General features: G+C 39.7%; 1 protein-coding gene across 1 annotated transcript; it reads right to left on the bottom strand.

Moving 5' to 3' along the window:
- Positions 1 to 96: 96 nt before the first annotated feature.
- LOC121366103 (fibrillin-1-like) lies at positions 97 to 10,273 on the bottom strand. Its single transcript, XM_041490688.1, has 5 exons — positions 10,058 to 10,273; positions 2,944 to 2,985; positions 1,983 to 2,348; positions 1,432 to 1,596; positions 97 to 356 (listed from the first exon to the last, which is right to left on the bottom strand). Exons 1-5 carry the CDS (start codon positions 10,095 to 10,097, stop codon positions 112 to 114), a joined length of 858 nt encoding a protein of 285 aa, XP_041346622.1. The 5' UTR covers positions 10,098 to 10,273; the 3' UTR covers positions 97 to 111.
- Between the last annotated feature and the right edge of the window lie 15,309 nt (positions 10,274 to 25,582).

Below are 25,582 nucleotides of genomic sequence, written 5' to 3' on the forward strand. Positions count from 1 at the left end.
TGCAGAGATTCCAGTTTAAACACTAACATCTCGGTTTCATTTAAGTCATTGCTGATGAAGAGATATTTTAAAATATAAGGGTCACATTTATGAAGCCTGTTTTTAATGTAGTTACACGCATGTAAGACATAAACAGGCTTTGTAAATTCGGCCCATAAAGTTTAAGAAGGATTTACTTTCAATGAACTTTTTAAATCGACGATAAATTAAATCAAGTAAACGTTGCTCCTCACCTGCACAGCTGAATCCATCACCAGTGTATCCCGAGTTACACTTACAGTCATACGACCCTTTAGTGTTGGTACAAACAGCATTACTACTACAGTTGTGTGTTCCAGTACCGCATTCATCAACATCTATACAGAAGACGAGAACATTCAACTTACCTTGATTTATGTATTGTATTATACTTTTCCCCCACAGCTCCTTACACTGTGGTTTTACATACTTATATATAAATAATTTTTTCATATACTAACCATTTGTGACACATGTAATAATTAATTAATTTAAACGCCCTTGACTACAAACATCTAAACCATTCCAATCATTTAACATATTATGTTTGAAACGTTTTGTGACCACACATAAAAAAATATTTAGAAATCTCATATGGTTAAACATTGAATACAACACCCACCATTAAAACTAAAAATATTTACTACATTTTTACCATTATACATTGCACCATATATGTTTCATAATTTATTTGGTTATAATTACTTGGCATGTATGTATGTATGTGTGCATGTATGTATGTATATATGTATATATGTATGCAACACTGTTATACAACGGCTAGCCTGTTAATAAAGTCAAGTATTCCCTTATCACGTTATATCTGGTTAGGACCTAGGAAACAAAAGTGTTTTTGTCAGAATTTAAAACACAAATTCATTATTAATTTCTTTTTTTATGGCTACAATTGCATATTAAAAACATGTTTCTGCACAGTAAATGGTGCCTCTGCAGGCCTCTGCAGGCACGTAAGAAACGTATCTGGCTATAAAGGCAAGAATACGAGGACATTTGTTGTTTAGGTCAGGTCAGCTAAGGTCAGGGCAGGTCAGGTCAGAGGGTTGCACATTCAGAGGAAGATATTGTAGGGTACGCTTGTCATGGACACATGTGCCGATCTTGGCTGGCTCCTCTGTCCAGGACAGGAAATGGATTGGGGTGGGTGGCAGAGGAGGCCGCCCGCACAGGCAGGTGCAAGGGAGCAACAGCAGGGTGACCGGCGTCAGTAGCGGGCGGGGGATAGTTTTGGTACTATGGAATTTTGAAACTCCTGTAGGATTGCGCCAAAAAGAATGTTTGTGCAGTTTTAATGAAGGAATTTGGGCGCCTTTTTGAACGCTCCGTCTAAAAAGAAAGTGGAGCTACGTATAATTTTGAATTACGTATGTCGAGAGTATCTCGTTTGTTGTTTACCTTTACAGTTGGTACCATTTCCCGAGAACCCAGCTTTACAGGTACAGGTGAAGGATCCAAATGTGTTGGTGCACAAAGCGTTGACGTCACAGTTGTCCGAGTCCTGTTCACATTCGTCTACGTCCATAGTGGTATTCGTCCCCGACACACAGCTCACGGTGAATTCTGAAATATTGAAATACTGGATCACAGCTTGAAATGGAAATTAACACAGAGATAATGTACACTAACATCAATACATCACGTCATCATGGCAAAAGAATGTTGTTGAGACCTAGATCTAGTCTGGGAAAAATCAGTAACTGAGAACCTTGGTTACGATTTCAAGAGAGAAAGAGCGATAAACAAAGAAGATAAGAAAAGATGGAGAAAGTAAGAACGCGACAGAGAGGATGGAGCAGGAAGAGGAAGATGGAGAGAGAGAGAGAGAGAGAGAGAGAGAGAGAGAGAGAGAGAGAGAGAGAGAGAGAGAGAGAGAGAGAGAGAGAGAGAGAGAGTGAGAGAGAGAGAGAGAGCATCATATACATCCTCAAATACATCTTCTTACGTACTTGCAGTAGTTGTTGAAAGTCTCAGACAGTAACCAGTGTCAATATCTTCTGTCAGCATCAGACCGGAAGTGGTTTTTGTCATTCTCACTTTCCACGGGGAGGTTCTACTGATGGCAGCCTCGGTTTGATTAAAGCCATCGTCTGTACAGTCCCACGTCACGGATGACGTCATGCCTGGACTTATACTGAATGTCGCGTTGTCGCACTGCGCACTTCCTGTTTGGGGAGATGTGGACACGTAGGTCATCGACTGGTTGACGGTCGGAGTAATGGTGCACGTGCAGTCTTGAGCGTAACTCTGCATGAGCCGTCCATCGAGGTAGATGTTATTGCCGAAATAGTAGTTGAACTCACACAGGTTCACAACTGGAAACACCAATATCAAATCGTAAAACGTCATACTTCAAAGTTAAAACACCAATGTCATATTGTAATACGTTATATTTCAAAGTTAAAACATCTTGGCTGCAAACTCAGGGCTGTCCCCTTTAATCATAGTAAGGCAAACCATTACCAAATTAATCCCTAGTGATATTGTAGTAGTTTAGAGCTTAAAATATAAAATTCAACAATTATTAAACAGAATATCGGAATAATAGTGGCATAATCGTATTCGAGATAGAAGGAAATTAAGGGTGGAAAGCTTATAAAATTACTCAGTTTGAAATCCAAAACAGCGAACAATAATTGCACAACAATATTCATGATGATACGTGGACAGAGGATATTGTGTTTTTTAATGGAAATGATAAACATTTGAACACAATGAGAATCATTTAGACACCCACGGCTGCTCCTCTGTTCACAGCATAATTGCATGTCTGGAGGTCATGGCTGGTACAGCACGGTTACACGGAAACACAGTGGAATAACCAAAACTACTCCAAGCATGTTTTGTGGGCAACTAACAATATTAATTTAAATTATGTGGTGTTCTATTTTAAATTAATATGAAACTTACCTGGAATGCTATCATTTGGACACCGCGATTCCGTCACGTACACTTTAAAGAAAGAAAAGAGAAAGACACACTGACTGCATTAGTAATTTGATGAGTATTTTATATATACACGAAATGGACATTTCAAACAGCAACTGTGTGATCGATTAAGAACCAAAGGGAAGAACTCAGCCAGAAAATCATTTCGCATTATTTTAGTTTTCTAATATGATTAATGCTAAGAAAAACATAATCACTGTGGAACATTATTTCTGTCAATCTTGTTCATTCTGTTGATCATTGTGTTTGGTTTGTTTTTTAGTCATTTTTGTTGTTTGAATTTGCGATTTACTGATAAAAAAACGTCAACTTTCAAATTTCACTTTTGACCCTAATCGTCCTTCAAGATTTTTGGTTGTCATAAAACCTACTGTAATTCACTATTATCATATAGCCATTCCCCATAGCTAATATACCTTACAATTTTGGCAATTGTAAATTCTTATTAGAGTTCCCCTACTTTTTTAAGAGTATATATATATATATATATATATATATATATATATATATATATATATATATATATATATATATATATATACATGTATATATATATATATATATATATATATATACACACACACACATACACATATACATATATATTATATATTTCCTAGGTATTTCAATCCGATTCATCATCAACATCATCATCATCATTATCATCAACATCAACATCATCATCATTATCATCAAGATCAACAACATCATCATCATCATTATTATCAACATCATCATCATCATCATCATCGTCACATCCATTAAAATCATCATCATCTACATATTCATCTTTATCATCGGTATTGTCACAATCATATCAATGATTATCGTCGTATTCATATTCATCAAATCATGGCTATCGTCAAAATTATAATCATCATCATCATCATCATCACCGTCATCATCACTGTGAATGCCATGATTATTACATTAGTATTATTGTAGCAGACGATTTTTATTGTATATTGATAAAGAGATACATCAATACAAATAAACAAGCTAAAATATTCCAAACAGGATCTATCAATTTTAATCGACTTCTCTAAAATATACTGGCCGTATAGTAACTCAAACAGATGACAATCCAATGAAGAAGCCTGTTACGAATTCCATGACTAACAAAACTACTCTTATACAAGGCGTACAAGGAGTTGGATAGTTCAGCTACATAAAAATACTATTATTCCATTATTGTTAACATATTTCAATGGGACTGCATTCTTTCACTAATGTTAACATATTTCAATGGCTTTGCTAAGTCTACTTTAATGTATACAGGTGCAGCCATGCGGTAACCAATAAGACTTGACGGTTCAATACGTGTGTTGCTGGGGGTAATATGTACCTTGACCTGTGTTCAATTCTTATACGACAATTTCACCAATACATCCTACTAACCGTGCGCTCGAGCATATGACAATGTTGGGGTGGATAAGAGGGAGTCTTATCGGGGTCCACACACGTCGAGTGACAAGTCTCTTGTTTCCGATCACACATTTTCAAAGTACATTGATAACTAATCGACACAAATAAATGGGACATAGTCCCGGTCATAGATCATAGAGGTGTATCGTGTATGTGCGACCAAACAGCAGACTTCGTTAAAGTATTTCCAGAGTGTTTTCCGTCATCGTCAATATCATATATTACGAATAAAACTTGTATTATGCGAGCCTGTGGCGATAGATAGACCACGGGAATATCCTGTGACGTAACATTTTTCGTAAGGCGATATATTTTATTTAATTTAAAGTTTAAATTCATGGAATATTTACCAACAACGTTTAATGGCCTACCATAAATATAGATTTTTAATTTTGTGTGTCATTGCGACCTATTGTGAAAATAGTGCTTGTTGTGCATTGGTTCGTTGCAATTTTGAAATAAAATTTCAACCCCCATGACAATTCCCAGGTAACTACAATTGTTTCAGTTAATCTCTATTTTCCATGTCCAATATAGTACGAAAAGGTACTATTAACTCTAATTGTCTTACTTAAACTTTCTTATAAAAACTGGTAATATTTGTCAGATTTCTCCTTTGGTTCAGTATGTTATATGACAGCCAGCCATGCGATTATAACAGTGATGTCTAGGTGAGTGAGTCCTAAATACATGGTCAAGCTCGGGTTGATACTGAATCTAAATAACTCCACACGGGTGTTTTAACATACACGGGCTTCCTTGCGTATCCCGGAGAGGCCTGTTCAACTTCAAAGCTAACTGACTAAATTTAGGTTGATCGTACTTAACTGTATAGAAGTGATGTTGCGAAATTCATAATGATTAACAGACACAGGGCGTATCCTTATCGGGTAAACCAGCCTCGGTGGTGTCGTCGTTAAGCCATCGGACATAAGGCTTGTAGGTACTGGGTTCACAGCTCGGTACCGGCTCCCACCCTGAGCTAGTTTTAACGACTGAATGGGTAGGTGTAAGACCACTACAGCCTCTTTTCTCTCACTAACCACTAACCACTAACCCACTGCCCTGGACAGACAGTCCATATAGCTGAGGTGTGTGCCAGGACAGCGTGCTTAAACCTTAATTGGATATAAGCACGAAAATAAGTTCAAATGAATGAATGTGGGGTAAATACTCTCTCCCCACCACTCCTAATTACAATCGAGTCTCCCATACCTTCACTCAAACAGTTAAATGTTAAAGTTTGTTTTGTTTAACGACACCACTAGAGCACATTGATTTATTAAAACATCGGCTGCTGGATATCAACATTTGGTAATTTTGGCATATAATCTTAGAGAGGAAACCCGCTACATTTTTACAATATTTTATATGCACCACCCCACAGACAGGATAGCACATACCACGGCGTTTTATATACCAGTCGTGGTGCACTTGCGGTAACGAAACATAGCCCAATAGGCCCATCGACGGGGATTGATTCCAGATAGACTGCGCATCAGGCGAGCGCTCTACCACTGGGCTATATCCCGCCCTCACCAAACAGATTTAAACTAGATGTAGTTTGATGGTAAATTGATGTACTTATCTTGTTTCACACCCCAACCCCCCCCCCCCCCCCCCCCCCCCCCCCACACACACACACACCCCTATCACGTACGTTTATGCGGATAAATACATTTCGGATTACCGTCGGCCGAATTATTTATAATTTCGTTTAGCCGTTGGATACATTTGTAGGTACGAAATGATTTTAGAAAAAAATCTGTATAGAACTACTAGAAAAAATCACGATGTCCTTAAATGCACTGCGTATATATAGATATTCATATTCCAAACAAAGAAAAAGTAAATTAATTTTAATTTTAATAATGTAACAATATTTAATGTGTCGAAAACCTTTTAAAGTAGCTACAAGCTCAGTTTGGTCCCTTTGACACTGAAACGCGTTGTGTTGTTCATTTCAATGGTTTGACCTTTGACATGGAATAAGGTTAGATGTTTCAGAGTATTTGAGCATGATTCAGCTTTAACGTCTCAGTGTGTTACAGTTTACATCAAAACATGCGTCGTCTATGAAAGACGGTTAGTCATGCGGTAACGAGAATACTATTTCACTAGAGGTCTCGCTAGATATTCGAGTAGTTCTAAAATTACATACCCGTCAAGCAGGAACTTCTTTCATTAAAGGGACAGACCCTAGTTTTTAAACTATAAGACATATTTTTCACCTAGACCTTTCAACTCTACTTTCAAATTTACAAACCTGTAACAAATTTGGATACAACAAAGTGAAACAAGAGTCTGTGACGTTGAAATACCCTTAAAATAGACTAAAACGCGATTCAGTAACCGTTACTTCTCAGACGCACGTGCGTTAGAAACACCAGAATGACCAGAATCTCTTCGGTTGTACGGAAATGGATAATCTAAACAATAAAATATAAGCAATGTTTTATTTCAGTGATCATAAAAGGCTCTAATAGTGAAAAATATGCCTTAGTGTTTAAAAACTGGGGTCTGTTCCTTTAAGACTACGTCTGTGTTTGCTATAACCTGGCTCTTTGCTCGCGGCGGGAATCGGGGGGATTGTGGGAACGTGCAACACGGTGCAAAAAAAAAAATGTTGTTTATTTATTGTTTAGTTTTTCAATGTTTTGTATTAACTTATTTATTTCTCTGCCCATCACAACACCATCCCCCCCCCCCCCCTCCCCCGCTACACAATAATGACATATTCGACGCATATTCGTAAACTTAACGTAGTAGTATTATAAACTTAATGACATTCGACTGTTAAATATCACAAATGTGTATTGTAGAAGACTATCAGGCTTGGAAGTATTCACAAACAGATTTTTATTTTGCGGAAATTCGGTCTACATGTTTATTTTAATGTATTAATTTTTATTTACAATAAAGATTTGGGTTGGAAAAGTAAGCTTAACGATGGCGTTGTGTTGATGTAGAATGTTTAAGATTGTAAATCGAAAATTTAGTTAAGTAAATATTTCTATTAAAATGTTACATTTGAGGTTTTTCGTGACGATACACAGTATAACAACAAACGAAATGCTAAAATTAATTCCGTAAATATACTGTGAAAATCGGCCTAAAATATTCACAAGACTTTGACACTGATAATAAATACAAAACCTAATGGGATTCATACTTAATAATCTTTAAATTAACAAAAAATCTAAACACAGTTCGCGATTCTTTAGATATTCAGTATATATTCAAAACACATCAAAATCGAATGAGATATTCATCTTTTTGGGCTCCCGGAATTGCCCTCTTTAATCTGTTTCAATCTTAATCTTGTTAAGGGCATATAAATTGTATTTACCTGTATGGAATTGCCCAGTCAAAAACAAGCGTCGCACTAAAGTAATTAAAATTAATTTCTATTTAAATACCATAGGTTATTTCAACGACGCATCAAAATTCCCCTTATACCTTTTATAAATAATTCAAAATTGTCCCATTAATAAGTAAATTATCTGTCTCACATTCGACCACTGGTCATGCCAGAGATTGGGTATGGGAGAGACGTGCTTGAACCTTAATTGGATAGAGGCACGTTAATAGAGTTTACGATTACGATTACGATCGAATGAGAACTATTATTTATTTACTACTTATGTATTAAAAACTTTGTCAGTACACAATTTAAATATTTTATCTTAGCCATTCATCTTATGTATTATTTTGCACCACACAACAAGGTTTATACTTCATTCCTTAACAGTGCTAGACAGATTTCTGTTGTATTTCAATAAAATTATGTCAGTTTTATTATAGGAACATGTTAATGTCAACTACATCGCCTCCTTGACCATCAGTTTTGTGTGGTATACAGAAATATTTAGTTTTGTTTATTGTTGATTTTGGTCAAGACATATCCTAGAACATATTTCAGGCGGATTACAGTCTGTCAGCTTTGGGCATTTTGAGATTATTTTAAGATATATTTGTTTAAACCAACCCCTTATTTTTACATATGTTTTAGCTATTTGGTTTTCTTCAATGGTAATAGATAATCAAAGTTATTTGTTTCAGTCTAAGTAATATAATATAAATACTAAACTATTGCCTTGAGTTTAGAGATCTCCTTCTGCTTGGAATTGAATGTTCCAGCAAACATTGTGGTATTCGATTTTATTTCTTTTCTTTTCTCTTTGTTTGTTTGGCTATGTTCACGAACAAGTAACTTAAAGTTCAAAGATAAATTTATAACAAATAATTAAGTATCAACGCATCAGTGTCGCATAATGTCACACACACATACACGCACACGTATCATGTTGCTGTCCCGTGTGAACTAATTTCCACGAGCTTTAGCGAGTGACAATGAACACTATTTCACGAGGAATATAAACGTGATAACAAATGTTAGCGACTTTAATATCCTATTTAGTACCCATAATCTATCTTGATTTATATCACTCAACTCGTTTAGCTGACGTTCCTATAAGGTTCTAGTGCGTCAATCGATGACGTCATCATGTGAGGTCGAAGTGTTATGTCCAACTTGGCATTCTAGTGGCTATCACTTTCATAAGATATGTTTAACCATATGGGTAATAAGTATATGTGTATGCGTATGCGTATGCGTATGCGTATGCGTATGCGCATGTATATGTGTATGCGTATGTGTATGCGATATATACATGTATATAGGCTATAATGTGATGTGCAATAGGTAGCGAGTTCATCAAAATTATATTAAATAACATATTTCTACAATTAAAAAACTTGATTGATAAATGATGAAACTGCAGCTTTAGATTTCAACGTGTATATATATATATGAGAGAAGAAACTCGCTCTTGCCAAACCATGGGCTACTATCTTGAAAAGCAGCAAATAATTATTTATATCATTATTATTTAACTCTACACATGATACGGTGTGAAGAGTGGATAATGGTTTTGTTGTTTTGTGATTTGTGTATCTTGCCAAGTACAAGATAGTACATACCACGATTTTTGTTAAACCAGTTGTGCAGCATTGACTGGAAAGTGAAGTAGCCCAGATGGCTAACCAACCGTGAACCGATCCGAGATCGGCCGGGCATCAGACCTATTTATCATTGGGCTACGTCGGCAAGAAACGATTTTGTAAGCTCTTACTTGTCTGCAAAAGCTTGTAATTCTGAAAGTTTGGCTCCAACAGCTGTACTTTTTCAAACAAATGCGAACATGAAACTTATCATTCAATCGCCAGAAAGTAAATTAAGTAGCACAATTCATATATTTGAAGAAGAAGAAGAACCAAACACATTTTCTGGGAGACACCCCCCCCCCCCCCCAACACACACACAATCCCGCGCCCACCCCTTCCGTCTCTCCAATGTCCGACATCCCTGCGTCCCAGCAGGCTACTTTTGTCGGCTTTGAATTTGGAACGTTTTCGAAATCAGACATATTGATAACCGATGTCTGTCCAGGACATTGCGCTTCAAAACTGACAATGAATCTATCAGTTAATTATTAATCAAGCAGACAACCAATTAAATAACCGCCTAACCGATCACCGATCAATTAATAACTTTCTGTTCACTCTTTTTAAACACGATTTATTTTATCGCCTTTCAGTGGTCCGCACGTGGGCACGCCTGTGAACGAGTCTGTACGACCATCCTTACCTGCGTTTATCCAAATCAACAGACACGGAAGAAGAAACATCGTCCAAAAACACCTTTGTGATCTGGTGTCTGCTGAAATCCACAATTCCACAGCTAACTACTTGTTTTATTACACGCAAAAGATGTATCCGTTGTTGAAACAAGTAGGTGAAATCTTTTAAATGATCTATGCACCGACCAGCTTGTTACTCGTTTCGTGAAAGCTTGTTCAAGGTGGTTGGCTCTATTAATGCTTTGAAGCGTGGCTTCCAATCAAATACTTCTGAAAAACCAACCTCTTCCTGTGACACACGTTTCTATTCTTTTCTTTTTTTCCCCTTGCCTCACACACGTGACTTGTGTCATGTACTTTCTCAGCATAGTGTATATCCTGGGCTCCATCACCAATGTATCCCGAAATACAATGAGAGTCGTAAGATCCTTTAGTGTTAATACAATTAGCATTAATACTACAGTTGTGTTTTCCAATATTGCATTCATCAACATCTATATAGAAGATAAAACTATTTTGTCTAAGAACTATGACGAGATGCCGATGAGAGAGAGGAGGAGGATAGGGAGGAGAGAGAGAGAGGAGAGAGAGGAGAGAGAGCGGAGAGATGGAGAGAAGAGAAAGAGAGAGGAGAGGAGGGATTGTGAGGAGTCGAAGAGAGCGGAGCACCAGGAGAGGGAGAGGAGGATGGGGGAGAGAGGGATGATCCCGCCGGACCATGGAGGCTGAGGTAGACGGAGTCTAGAAGTAAAGGGTGGTGAGAAGATGGATGAGGGTAATGAGGTGGGAGACAAGGGAAGAGAGAGCGAGTCAGAATGAGGAAAGGTTGGGGTTCATGGGAGGGAAGGGGTGGACGGGAAGGAGGTGACAAGAAGAGGAGAGGAGGGAGGAATGGAGGAATGAGAAGGGGCGAAGAAGAGGAGAAAAGAAGAGGGGGGGAATGAGGAAGGGAAGGGGGCTGGAAAAAGATTGAGAGGGGGGAGGAAGAAGAGCCAGAAGGGAGGGAAGGAGGAAAAGGAAAGAACGAAAGGGGGAAGAAGGGGGAGGGAAAAAAAGGGGGAGAAGAAAAAGGAAAGGAGCGGGGAGAAGGGAGAGGGGGGGGGGGATGGGGGGAGACGGGGAAAGGGAGAGGAAAAGAGAGAGGGAAAAGGGGAGGGGGAAGTAGAAAAAAGGAGAGAAGGGAGGGAAAAGAAGGGAGGGGGACGGGGAAGGGAAAAAAAGGAAGAAGGAAAGAAGGAGGGAGAGGGAGGGAAAGAAAAGGGAGAGAATGGGGAAGGAGGGGGGGGAGATGGAGAGAGGGAAAGGAGAAGGGGGGGGAGAGGGGAGAGTCGGGACGGGGAAAGGGGAGAAGAAGAAAAAGAAAAGGGGGGAAAAAAAAGGGGGGGGGATGGAGGAGGAAAAAAAAAAAGCGGGGGGAGAAAATGGGGGGGGAAAAGGAGGGGAAGAGAAAAGGGGGGAAGGGAGAAAAGAGGAAAACGGGAGAGAGGGAAAAGAGGGAGAAGAGAAGGAAGGGGGAAAAGGAGAGGGGGGAAAGGAAGGGAGGACAAGGAGAAAGAGAGGAAAGAAGGAGGAGAGAAGGGGAAAGAGAGGGAAAAGAAAGAAAATGAAGAAAAAGGGAAAGGAGGAGAGGGGAGAGAAGGAGGGAAGGAAGACAGGAGGGGGAGGGGGGGGAAAGAAGAGGGAAAAAGGGGTGGAGGGAAGAAAAAAAAAAAAAGAGAAATGGAAAGAGGATTGAAACAGATAGGGGGTAAGGGAAAGGGGGCGAAAGGGAATTTACAAAAGGGGGAAGGAGAGATGGTAAGCAGGGTGCTTGGAAGACAGTGGAGGGAGGGAGAGAAGGAAAAGGGGGGTGGAAGGTGGGATGGGGAGGGACCAGGAAGGGAAATTGTAAAAAAGGGTAAGGGAAAGATTATGTGGGAGGAAAGGATGAGGGAAATGGCAGGACTAGGTAGGGGGTGGGAATAATTAGGGGTAGGGGAAAAGGGAGAAAGGGAAGGGGAAAAGGTGAAATGGAGTTTGAGTGGGTCAGAGGGACACACACAGTGAAAAGGGGGGGTGTGAGCTCGGGTAAAAGATAAAATGGTTGACACAGGGCCTAAAAGTTAATGAGGATCAGGGTATGAAAAAGGAAGACAAAACGGAGAAGTTGTGTAATTACATAATATGTGTTAAAAAGGAATTGTGGATTATAAGACGAGGACAAAAGAGAGGGAAAGACAAGAAGGTGAGGTTGATTGGAGGGAAGGAAAGATGTTAGAGGGAAAGAAAAGATTATTTTGAAAATCGGAAAAAAAGGGGGGGAGGAACGTTTGAAGGGGGGAAAAAAGAGAGGAAAGAAAGAGGGGGTTTTATGAACAGGGGAGGAGAGGAAAAAGTTATAAGAAATTCATCGGTTACCCTTTTTCACGAAGTAAGGGGGGGACAACTGGAGCTCTCGAGGGGGGGACAGAACTACTCAAACGGCTAAACTATTTCTTATCTAAAAAAACATGGGGGGTACGCTGGAAAAAAAACAAACCTTACGTTAAAGTTTTGTAACGATAAAGTGGCCTCAAATTCGAGGATCCCCAGATATTGGACTCCTTGATATTTTTATCAATCTTTTTAGCCGAGTGTGTGCTTGAGCTCGTGAATGTACAGCAGAGTTGACGAAACTCTTATTTAGGCCATGGAAAAATACGTAAAGGTGAACTACTTTTGATTTTTTTTTGTTCAGAAAATAAAACACATAGTCCAGTTTTTTACATTTAAAGGAAATTCCTAACTTCTAAGCCGATACGGAGGGAAAGAATCGCCTCGGCTTTTTTTTTTAAAGAATCACATGATGATGGACAAACCAACCGTGGACAGAGAACAATGGGCCATGCGACACAGCACACCTCGTGTGAGCTCTCTCTATCACTGACCTACATCCACCCTGATGTGAAGTGACTACAATACCCCGTGATTATTATTTATTCATGACAAAACAGCTGAACTACCTGTTCTTAAAGTAAGGCCAAACAAAATAAATATTTGATCTCTGGTCAGAGTGTGAGTCGATTTTGACCCACGAGTATCGACATTAAAAAAAAAAAAAATATCGCGGTATGACGTCAAAAACCGCATTTGGAGCCAAAATGCCATTGCGCGTGAGGTACGAGGAGCATTCTGATTTCAATGCCCCTTATTTCGGTATCAAACACACCTACCTTTTTTGTGCAATCCATGGTTAAAATAATAATAATAATAAAACACAAGAACCCCCCCCCCCCCCTAAAAAAAACCCCAACAACAACAAACAAACAAACAAAAAACTCTTCTGAATTGAGGAGGAGAAGCAGTGAACTGAGCAGGTGGGGATTGAAGAGGTGGAGGAGAAGCAGTGAACTGAGAAGGTGAGGATTGAAGAGGAGGAGAAGGCGTGAACTGAGAAGGTGGGGATTGAAGAGGAACATGAGGGCATTGAGGAGGAGAAGCGGTGAACTGAGAAGGTGGGGATTGAAGGGGAACATGGGGGAATTGAGGAGGAGGAGAAGCAGTGAACTGAAAAGGTGGGGATTGAAGAGGAACATGAGGGAATTGAGGAGGAGGAGAAGCGGGGAACTGAGAAGGTGGGGATTGAAGGGGAACATGAGGGAATTGAGGAGGAGGAGAAGCAGTGAACTGAGAAGGTGAGGATTGAAGAGGAGGAGGAGAAGGCGTGAATTGAGAAGGTGGGGATTGAAGAGGAACATGAGGGAATTGAGGAGGAGAAGTAGTGAACTGCGAAGGTGGGGATTGAAGAGAAGGAGGAGAAGCAGTGAACTGAGAAGGTGAGGATTGAAGAGGAGGAGAAGGCGTGAATTGAGAAGGTCGGCATTGAAGAGGAGCATGAGGGAATTGAGAAGGAGGAGAAGCAGTGAACTGAGACGGTGAGGATTGGAGAGGAGGATGAGGGATTTGAGGAGGAGGAGATGCAGTGAAGTGAGATGGGGATTGAAGAGGAGCAGGAGGGAATTGAGGACGAGGAGGGTGCAAGGCGTGTCTTTGTCTAATTTAGATGGAATCTTCAGTGACTCTTCTTATATATACGAGGCACTGGATAGAGATTCGTGGAATCAACCTTTTCCCCCTCTTTCGTTTTCTTCTTCTTCTTTGATTCCAATAATACTCGTTCAGTTCTACTTTGTGCAGAGTAGAAACACGGCCTTGATCACGTATTACAGTTTTGTCGTTCAGTTTCAGTAATGTTTGTCGATTTGATAAATATTTGTATTTCCTCAGTACAGAAATAATTACCAAATATTTTTAATATTATTTGTCCACTTGACATTTGCTGAAATGGTTAAACCTATATGTGACGGAACATGCTCTTAATTTTGTTTTCGCCTGTGGCGATATTAATTGTTTTAGAGGGCCGTGTGCAGTTTCAATATGCACTTAAGCCCAGTTGGGCACTTTGTTACGAAATACCTCTGCGAGACGGTCGTCGAGCTCTTTCTAATACACACCCAGCCCAGGTACGGAGGCTATGTGACCAGTAGTTACGTAATACCTCCGCGAGTGCGGTTTTTACGACCGTGATTTTGGCGACAAGGCGTCAGCAAGTCCGGCTATCTAAGGAAAATTGTCGTCTTGGTCGCTGTGGAAATATCACTTGTAGGTATTCGGTGCCGCGATGTACCCCCAGGCGATACTGGGATTTTATAATAAATAGCTAGGGTTTTAGAGATATTGGGGAGAAACATAGGAAGGCTTCCAGGGGGAACGTTGTCCATCCGGACTGGTAAATATATTATTTCTGCTCTGCTGTATAACCTTGATGTGATTGATGTGACTTTAAATATTTTAATGCTGTATTATACCAATATTATTTAGACGGTGCTGCCGGTAATCTGACGCAGTAGACTGTAGGCTCACTGTTCTAATATATATATAAAGCTTAACCAGTCATCCTAGAGGACCTAGGTAAACTGTAGGTTATTGTCTTTATTGTGATAGGTACCAGTATTAATTCTGTATTACAAGGTTACTGAATGAGTATTTAAGGGTTAATTAAAAATTAACCAGTTAGGAATAGAGTTGTAATTCCTTTATTAATTAAGTTCCCCTGGAAACGTTTCTCAATTATCACACGTGTGGGTGTTGTGTCACGGTGAAGTGATTAGAATATTGTATAAACTAGACACCTAGTGATTAACTAATTAAGTGATCAGTTCTGGGTTGTTACTATTTGTTGTTGTTAATTAACTACTGTGGCAGTACATTTGTCAGCGTAGATTAATACAGATATCAAAGCGTATTGTGTTTTTGTTGTGTTTTCTAGTGAACTAAACGTGCTATATTATATATACTTTATATAAGATCTTATCTCTGTTCATACCTAGAGACGAGCCACGCGGGTATATACTGCCCGATACAGAGATATCTAATAGATATACAGTTAGGAGAGATATTTGGATAATCGTGTTTCATTCAGTTACTGGTATTACAGGATCCCCGTGACAGGAGTGAAAATTGGGGCGCTCGTCCCGGATCTGAAATGGGACATGCATATTTAAAAAAGTATTGTTTGTAAATGGGGGCTTTATGAATTATTTTTACAAATAACTAGAAGTAGCAACGTTGTTCACTAGAAAATTAATTAATAATAAGTGCGTCATATCTAAACATGGATAAGAATTTGCTGGATAGGCCTACTCTCGGTGTAGTGGAGATTAAGCGAGCACGTAAGGCCGAATTAGTTGAAATCGCGGGTGAGCGAGAAATTGATTTAACATCAGCTAAAACCTTAGGTGATATAAAAACAATTATTATCCAGGAAGTTTTTGCTGATAGGCCTGTTATGGAAGACAGTGAGATTGATCCAGAGATAGAGATAAATGAGTTAAGTGTGGAACAACAATTAGCTTTTAAAAAACTTGAGTATGAAAGAGAAGAACGTGCATTAGATAGAGAGAGAGAAAGAGAAAGAGAAGAGAGGGATAGAGAAAAAGAAGATAGAGAGAGAGAGAGAGAGAGAGAGAGAGAGAGAGAGAGAGAGAGAGAGAGGGATAGAGAAGAGAGAGAGAGAGAGAGAGAGAGAGAGAGAGAGAGAGAGAGAGAGAGAGAGAGAGAGAGAGAGAGGGATAGAGAATTCCAGTTAGCAAAATTAAAAGTGGAACATGAGTTAAAATTGAATACTGAAGAAGTTAGACGAGAAGCAGGAAATGGGTTTAACATGTCGGAGGCTTATAGATCAGTGCCTGTATTTGATGACCAGGAGGTAGAAATGTTCCAACAACTTTTTGAACGGGCCGCTAAGCAGCTAAATTGGCCGCAGTCTAAGTGGACATTGTTAGCCGTGTCTAAGTTTAAGGGGAAGGCTAGTGTAGCTTATATTTCAATGAGTGATGAGCGAGCAAGTCAGTACGACCTAGTTAAGGCGTCAGTGTTGAGGGCATATGAATTACGACCTGAGGATTATCGTTTACGGTATAGCGAGTTGAGAAAAACGCAGGGTCAGTCTTATAGTGAGTTTGTGGCTAAGAAGGCAGGGATGTTTGATAAATGGGTGGTGTCTCATCAGGTAGAGTCATATACCGAGTTACGGGAGTTGTTGATCTTACAGGACATTAAAAATGGATTACCAGTTAGCTTACGTATTCATTCAGAGGATCGTGATGTCAAAAAGATAGAGGAGGCAGGCATAGTGGCAGATGATTACGTGTTAATACACAAAGCTCAGGCAGTACAGGGTAGCTCTTTACAACAGGGTGATAAGAAGAAATTTTAGCCAGGTTTTTCCCGGGAAAGTAACTATCGGGGAGATTCTTCTAGTTGGTCAGCTAGTCAGGCAAGGAATGTACCTGGTGGACAAAGTAAGGATAAACCTGCATTATCGGCCAATGCACGAACTTTTCGTCCACATTGCAGTTACTGTATAAAAGATAACCATCTTGTCGGGGACTGTTTTAAAAGGAAACGCGATAATGCGCAAGTGGTCGGTTTTGTGAGGTCAGCTCCGCTAGCGAGAGAGTTAATGGTTAGTCCCATGGCAGAGAAAGTAAACCCGTATGTGTCCACTGGTATGGTTTTGGTGTGAAACAAGAGTTGTGTCCTAAGGCAATATCACTCTATCGAGATACGGGGTGTAGCCAGTCGCTTATACCGTCAGATTGTTTAGCTGGTATTAAGAATTCAGATACAGGACGTAGTTTGGCCTTAACCTCGGTTACTGGAGAAAAAATGGTTGTCCGGTTACATAACGTTTTCTTGTGTTCGAAGTTTGTGACGGGACAAGTCGTTATGGGTGTTGTGAAGGACTTGCCTGTTGAAAACATAGGAGTTTTGTTGGGTAATGATTTGACTAATCAGTGTTGTCAGCCGAAATGTGACCAATTGTTAATTAAAGACAGCCCTTTACCAGTAGAAGAGAGTGAGGTTGAGGAGATTAGATATCCTGCGTGTGTAATGACTAGGGCTATGGCCAGAAGGGTAATACGAGACCCAGAGGATATTTGTGATTTGTCTGACACGTGTGTGAGCCATGAAATTGGAGTGGATGAGGTTATCAGTAAAATGGTAGATAAGTCAACTGAGGAATTAAATGTGGTGGAACCTGTTGATCTCCCGCAGAGGGGAAATGAACCAGTTGTGGGTGATAGAGGGGTCTTACCTTGTAATAGACAAGAGTTAGTTCTAGAGCAGGGGCTGATCCAAAATTGTTGGCAACTCGCACTACTTTGTTAACTGAGGGTGAGATGGAGGATCAGAAGTCAGGTTATGATATGGACATGGGAGTATTAATGAATACGAGAGTTAGAGATAGGAGGTGGCAGGCAACCGAACTAGCTAGGAAGCAACTGAGCTATGCTCAGAGCAAAATAAAATCAGTGTTTCATAGGAAGGCTAGGAGTCGGGAATTTAAACCAGGGAATAAAGTGCTGCTGTACCTTCCCATTAAACGGGGTTCATTGCAGAACAGGTATTTCGGGCCCTATGTTGTGCACAAACGGGGTAATGAGACAGGGTATGTGATAAACACTCCTGATAGGGTTAGGAAAAGTAGGTATTGTCACATCAATTTGCTAAAAGGTTATTTTGACAGACTGCCGATAGTTCCAGTGCTACCTGTCCAAATTGAGAGATCAAATTAACCAACAGCCAGATTCTAGCAGACTTGAGCCCCCAGCGAGCAAAGTTGACTACGTTGATACAAGACAATGTTTCCATTTGTCAGGACCTTCCAACGGTTACCAATACCTTAAGCCAGGATGTGCGCTTGGAACCCAACGCTACACTGATTCGACAGCATGCCTATCGAAGAAAACCTGGAAAACGTGCGACACTGAAAAAGAAGGAAACGAAGTTCCAGTGGTCAGATGAATGCGAGAAGTCATTCAACTGTCCCAAGCAGATGCGCTCCTCGTCTCCCGTGATGGCAGTACCAGACTACCGAATGCCTTTCAAGCTAGCTGTTGATGCCAGTGTCGTGGGAGCTGGAGCTGTGCTGTTCCAGGAAGACGAAAATGGACTGGACCATCCTGTAAGTTTCTTCTCCAAAACGTTTCACAAACACCAGGTGAACTATTCCACATTAGAGAAGGAAGCTTTGGCCATGGTACAAGCTCTGAAGCATTTTCAGATCTACGTGAAATCGGCAGGGCATCAAGTGGTGGTCTTTACTGATCATAATCCGCTTACGTTCATTCACAGAATGAAAGCCACCAACCAGAGAGTTTTGAGATGGAGTCTTCTTCTGCAGGAATTCCCAATTACCACTGAACACATCAAGGGCACTTCCAATGTAATAGCTGATGCCCTGTCCCGAAGTTGAACGTTATGATAATGTGTTGACATTCTTGATTTCTGTTTTGTTTTTATATATTTTATTGTATACCAGGGACTCAGAGACCAGATTACTTGTAGTCACCTTATTACTATGTGTTATAAATGCCCGGATGCGTCGGTTAACGCACCTTTTTGTTTTAGAGGGGCGTGTGCAGTTCCAATATGCACTTAAGCCCAGGTGGGCACTTTGTTACGAAATACCTCTGCGAGACGGTCGTCGAGCTCTTTCTAATACACACCCAGCCCAGGTACGGAGGCCATGTGGCCAGTAGTTACGTAATACCTCCGCGAGTGCGGTTTTTACGACCGTGATTTTGGCGACTAGGCGTCAGCAAGTCTGGCCATCTAAGGAAAATTGTCGTCTTGGTCGCTGTGCCGCGATGTACCCCCAGGCGATACTGGGATTTTATAATAAATAGCTAGGGTTTTAGAGATATCGGGGAGAAACATTGGAAGGCTTCCAGGGGGAACGTTGTCCGTCCGGACTGGTAAATATATTATTTCTGCTCTGTTGTATAACCTTGATGTGATTGATGTGACTTTAAATATTTTAATACTGTATTATACCAATATTATTTAGACGGTGCTGCCGGTAATCTGACGCAGTAGACTGTAGGCTCACTGTTCTAATATATATAAAGTTTAACCAGTCATCCTAGAGGACCTAGGTAAACTGTAGGTTATTGTCTTTATTGTGATAGGTACCAGTATTAATTCTGTATTACAAGGTTACTGAATGAGTAGTTAAGGGTTAATTAAAAATTAACCAGTTAGGAATAGAGTTGTAATTCCTTTATTAATTAAGTTCTCCTGGAAGCGTTTCTCAATTATCACACGTGTGGGTGTTGTGTCACGGTGAAGTGATTAGAATATTGTATAAACTAGACACTTAGTGATTAACTAATTAAGTGATCAGTTCTGGGATGTTACTATTTGTTGTTGTTAATTAACTACTGCGGCAGTACATTTGTCAGCGTAGATTAATACAGATTCCAAAGCGTATTGTGTTTTTGTTGTGTTTTCTAGTGAACTAAACGTGCTATATTATATATACTTTATATAAGATCTTATCTCTGTTCATACCTAGAGACGAGCAACGCGGGTATATACTGCCCGATAAAGAGATATCTAATAGATATACAGTTAGGAGAGATATTTGGATAATCATGTTTCATTCAGTTACGGGTATTATAGGATCCCCGTGACACTATATGTTTATGAATTTCTGTTGTGTTTAATGTTTTAGTACCCAGTGGTAAAACGCTCTCCCAAGTCTGGGATCGACCTCCGTTAGTGGGACTATTGGGTTGTTTTTCGTTCTAGCCAGTGCATCACGTCTGTTATACTAAAGGCCGTGGTATGTTCTATCCTTTCTGTGAGATGGTGCATATGAAAGATACCTTGCTGCTAATGGAAAACATGTAGTGGGTTTCCTCTCTAAAACTGCATGTCAGAATTGCCAAATGTTTAATATCCAATAGACCATGATTAATAAATCATTGTGTTCTAGCAGTGTCGTTAAAGAAAACATTTTTTTTAGTACCAGGTAGTGTTGTTATTTTAAACTTTCCCCAGTCTAAAATGATATGGTGTGATCAGAGACGTCTGACGTGAGCGGTACTTACTCAGATTATCGCATTTGTGTTTGCAGTTTCGAACAGTGTTAGAAGCAAAGGAGACCCGTCTGCAAATGTTACAATTTACACGTCAAAATACCACGTCCATCAGTCGAACAATGCACATATTTCTTTTCTTTAACGTTTTATGGCCGACAATGAACCAAATTGTTAATAAGGAAATATATATTACATTCAAATGGCCGTCATTAATTTGGGGGCTGCATTCTCCGATCTTGCCAATAGGGGCCATTTACTCTGGACGCGTCTCCAGCAGGATTCCGTATAAAACAGTGATTACTATCCATTGTTCAAGCTTAATTACTGAACTAATCAACTCATAAAGTTTGCCGGCCCATCCTTTACACGACTAATCTATAACGCCGTGCATACATTTGTATACTAATATTAGTTAAATCCTGCGATGGCAGGATTTTAAAGCCTACGCTTACACCTTACTGAGCAACATTACTTTAAAGTATTGGAGTAAAAAACAAAATATTCATTCAATTCCATATTTGTATTGCCTTTCAACTATGGGGCCGACGCATACCCTCTTCCATTCTAGTTCAGGGTTGGTGGGTTGGTGGGCCAGTGCCCCCTGCCCCCTTCCGCTTCCGATGCCTTTCTACCTGAAAACCCTCTGTCAGTGGCATAGTGGTTTTCGGCAGGACACACACCAATTGGTACGAGATGCACTGTGTGTACTATTTCGTTGACTAGACATGTAATTCAAATTGTTGCCAATTGGTACGAGATCGCATGCAGTGTGTGTGCTATTCCATTGACTAGACATCCAATTCAATTTGTTGGCAATTGGTATGAGATCGCATGCACTGTGTGTGCTATTCCATTGACTAGACATGCAATTCAAATTGTTGCCAATTGGTACGAGATCGCATGCATTGTGTGTACTAGTCCATTGCCTAGAAACATTAAAATATATGCAGCAAACAACAACCTTAGAATAACACAATTCGAAGAAGCAGGGCAGACAAGTTTATTTATTGAATATTGATATTAGACGACTGTTTATTTAAATTAAATGTTGGACATTTGAAGAAGCAAACCACAAAGCGCTTCACTAATAAAAAAGAAAACAAATATATAGGAGATTAGAGTTTTAATTAAGAAGCCATACTCGTTATTAGTTTTAATAATTATACATTGTTATTGCTTTGTTTTATCTATCGCTAGTCGTCGCCTATGGTCCGTGTGCTTAAAAGAAAAAAAAGAAAAAGAAAAAAAGAAGCGATGAATTAGCATGTAAACACACAACGAATAAAGCTAAAAGTCGTTTAATACAGATTATTGAAATCTTGTATAACATAATCCAATTTAATTAAATCCAACTAGGGCTTTGTTAGTTGAGAGTAATGTCTAGATGATATTATGTTTTAAGGAATCATTGGGATTAGTCCCCCTTTTTTCACTTCTGTATTTTGCGCGCTAAAAAAGTAAAACAAACTTTGTAAAAAATGGTAAAATATCCTAAAGAATCTTCGTCAAAGTTTAAACTCTGATGCCTCCAAAGCGAAAGAACACCTCCAGGTTCCGGGGCCCGGTGTGGCTATAAACAGAAATTGGCTGGAAGTGGAGCAACAGCTCGAGCAAGTGTCGTAGTAGCGATGGGCTTCAACGACCCGTTAGACATTCAAGTAGGTCAGCCGCCACAGGTCAGGGGCCAGGCGCCAAACCCAGGTGAGGTAATAGGGGTGAGGGAGCCAAGTATTTTTGACCCGGTAGATGCAGATGTACCTATCAAAATTAAAGAGAAGATATTGGAAGGGACATTTAAAGACATGATTACGCTATTAAAATCAGAAAGAGAAATGGGGGCTTCCTTTTCCGAATTTGAGGGCACGCTCGCCATGAAAAATGGTCAGTTATGTATACTAGAAAAACCCAAAATAAGTACCAAATGTTCGATCGAACAATGGTCATCAGCTTTCATAATATTCATAAGTGTATATACTCTGTTAAAAAAGAAACGCATAGGTGATAGGGAAAGAAGAAAAGTGTTTGATTTTACAAAACATCGGGGTTTTTTTGTACAATGTTGCTGAATGACCATGTTTGTTAATGTTCCTGGAATGGGACAGCATGCCCAAAGGCACCTTAAAACAACTTCAGGAAACCGGCGTGAGTATTTAAAGCTGCAATTCTCGCAGTGATGCCTCATTTCCATTTCGACGTAGACGAGCTACAAGATGCCAAGACTAAGCCTGCCGAATCGAAACATTGCAATAGGCCGCCTCCAGTTAGATGAATCGCAGTGAGCAGTCGCACTCCACATAAACGTCCATCAGAGCACCATTTCACTTCTCTGGGACAGGTACCAGCAGTTTCAATCAGCTAAAGACCGGCCCAGAAGTGGAAGACCTCACATAACAACTCCAGCACAAGATCGCTACATCCGGGTTCTGCACTTGCGTCACCCAACTGCCATAGCAACGAACAATCCTGGACGCATACCTGGTTTCGGAAGGGTGTCGGCACAAACCATTTGGAACCGATTTCGAGAAGTGGGTTTACGGGCTAGGAGACCGTATGTTGGCCCCGTCCTGTGACGTCAACATCGACATTTTCGTGATGGACGACAACGTGTTTACAGACGCCGCAATGAACGTTTTGCTAACAACTGCGTTGACAGATTCCGTGGAGAATGGCGTGTGGGGAGCCATCTTATACACCAACCCCTTATTTTTACATTTAATTTTAGTTACTTGGTTGTTTTCAGTGGTAATGTGTGTGTGTGTGTGTGTGTGTGTGTGTGTGTGTGTGTGTGTGTGTGTGTGTATTTATTTATTAATTTATAAAATATTAAATGAACTTCTATTTCGTAGCATGTTGATGTCTCGAGTGAAATAATTATCATTTGTCACGAGGGAAATAAACATGATAAGAAATGGTAGCGAAGGAAGGAAGGACATGTTTTATTTAACGACGCACTCAACACATTGTATTTACGGCTATATGGCGTTGGACATATGGTTAAAGGTAGACTAAACTTCAACAAGAGCCTTATGTGTTGGAAAGATGCATACCAGGACCACCAACACATACTAACACTTTAACAAATGAAAACCGCGTAATTTTAGAATGAATAAAAAAACGTGATTATTCATGCTAACTGGGGGGCAGCCATTTTGTTTCGTATCTGTGACGTCCGGTGGTATAGCTGGGTTGAAGTGACGTCAGCTCAGGTCCAACTTCTCTATTATACACAGTGTAAACAAATGCTCTAATTTACGACAAGGCGCTTCGCTTTCATCAACCTGACTTCTAAAACAACATAAATCAATTAATAGTATAATAAACTATTTAACTAAATATATTTCAATTTGCATCAATATAAAGAAATGGAGTTATAGTATTTTTGTCTTTTAAAAAATCCAAAGAAAAAATGCATATTATTAAGCCTATTGGTAGGATACGTTCGAGCAAAAACGACCACTCACGATACCCAAGTGATAATTTTCTTTTCTCTGGGACTACGTAATTGGTCAGTTTTGTGATTTTAGATGGGAAAGTCTACTTAATCAAGGGTTTTACAGAATTACTTACAGTAATAAAGTTGGTAAAGTCCATTACGATTTGAGGTTATCACACAATACCCTGTGATCTTAATAAAAGAGGCACGTCTTTTTAGTGTGTCTAGACACTGTGTCTAGGGACCGTCTAAATATACACCTGCCAATCAAGAACCACAGGTACAGGCCACGGAAAGAAAAGACCAATTAAGCAAGAAAAGACTCCGACTACTAGTATTATTTCAGTACGTGGGTTAATTTATATACAAAATATAATACAGTTATTTCAACACTTTGACAATGGTGGTTTATTTTGTATTGAAAAATAAACCACATATACACGTTGCTGTGTTACTGGGATGGATATTATTACAGAAAATTGCGATGCATCTGTAAAAATCAGGTATGTTGTGTTTCTTCATTTCGAAGACTAATTCCTGACGTGACACGTTAGGTATTACGTAACCACCAGCTCGCCAGAGGGCGTATTCACTGGGATGGTACAAAATGGCTACGCCCGTTATATATAATAGCCGTCACATTTAACCGTTTTATTAATTAACTATACGATTATACTTGTTGATATTAAGCAATAATGTGTATTATGTATCGTTGAATATGCACACCAGTCCAAAAGCCTTGCTTTAGCATTCCTTTAAGGACCACACGTGTATTGAGAGAGGAAACCCGCTGTCGCTGATTTTGTAAACTCCTACTTGTCTGTAAAACATATCAAAAGTTTGTTATTTCGTGGACGTGTATACCAGCAAAAGCTTGTAATTCTGAAAGTTTGGTTCCTACAGCTGTACTTTTTTTTCAAACAATTGCGAACATGAAACTTGTCATTGAATCGCCAGAAAGTAAATTAAGTAGCACAATTCATATATCTGAAGAAGAATAACAAAACCCCAAACACATTTACTGGGTGACCCCCCCCCCCCCCCCCCCCCGCGCATCCACCCTTGCGTCTCATCAATGTCCACGTCCCTGCGTCGGCTTTGAATTTGGAACGTTTTCGAAATCAGACATACATTGAGTTTCAAAACTGACAATCAGATCATTATTAATCAAGCAGACAACCAACCAAATAACCGCTTAACCGATTACCGATCAATTAATAACTTTCTGTTCTCTCTTTTTAAACACGATTTATTTTATCGCCTTTCAGTGATACGCACGTAGGCTCACCTGTGAACGAGTCTGTACGACCATCCTTACCTGCGTTTATCCAAATCAATAGACACGGAAGAAGAATCATCGTCCAAAAACACCTTTGTGATCGGGTGTCTGCTGAAATCCACAATTCCACAGCTAACTACTTGTTTTATTACATCTGTTACAACTAAAATATATTTATACACGCAAAAGATGTTAAAACAGGAAGGTGAAATCTGTGAAATTATCTATGCACCGACCAGCTTATTACTCTTTTCTTGAAAGCGTGTTCAAGGTAGTTGGCTCTATTAATGCTTCGAAGCGTGGCTTCCATCCAAATACGTCTGAGAAACCAACCTCTTCCTGTTACACACGCTTTTATTATTTTCTTTTTCCCCACGTGACTTTTTTCATGTAATTTCTCAGCATAGTGTAT

Source organism: Gigantopelta aegis, unplaced genomic scaffold (assembly GCF_016097555.1).
Source record: "Gigantopelta aegis isolate Gae_Host unplaced genomic scaffold, Gae_host_genome ctg4762_pilon_pilon:::debris, whole genome shotgun sequence".
Taxonomy (NCBI): domain Eukaryota; kingdom Metazoa; phylum Mollusca; class Gastropoda; order Neomphalida; family Peltospiridae; genus Gigantopelta; species Gigantopelta aegis.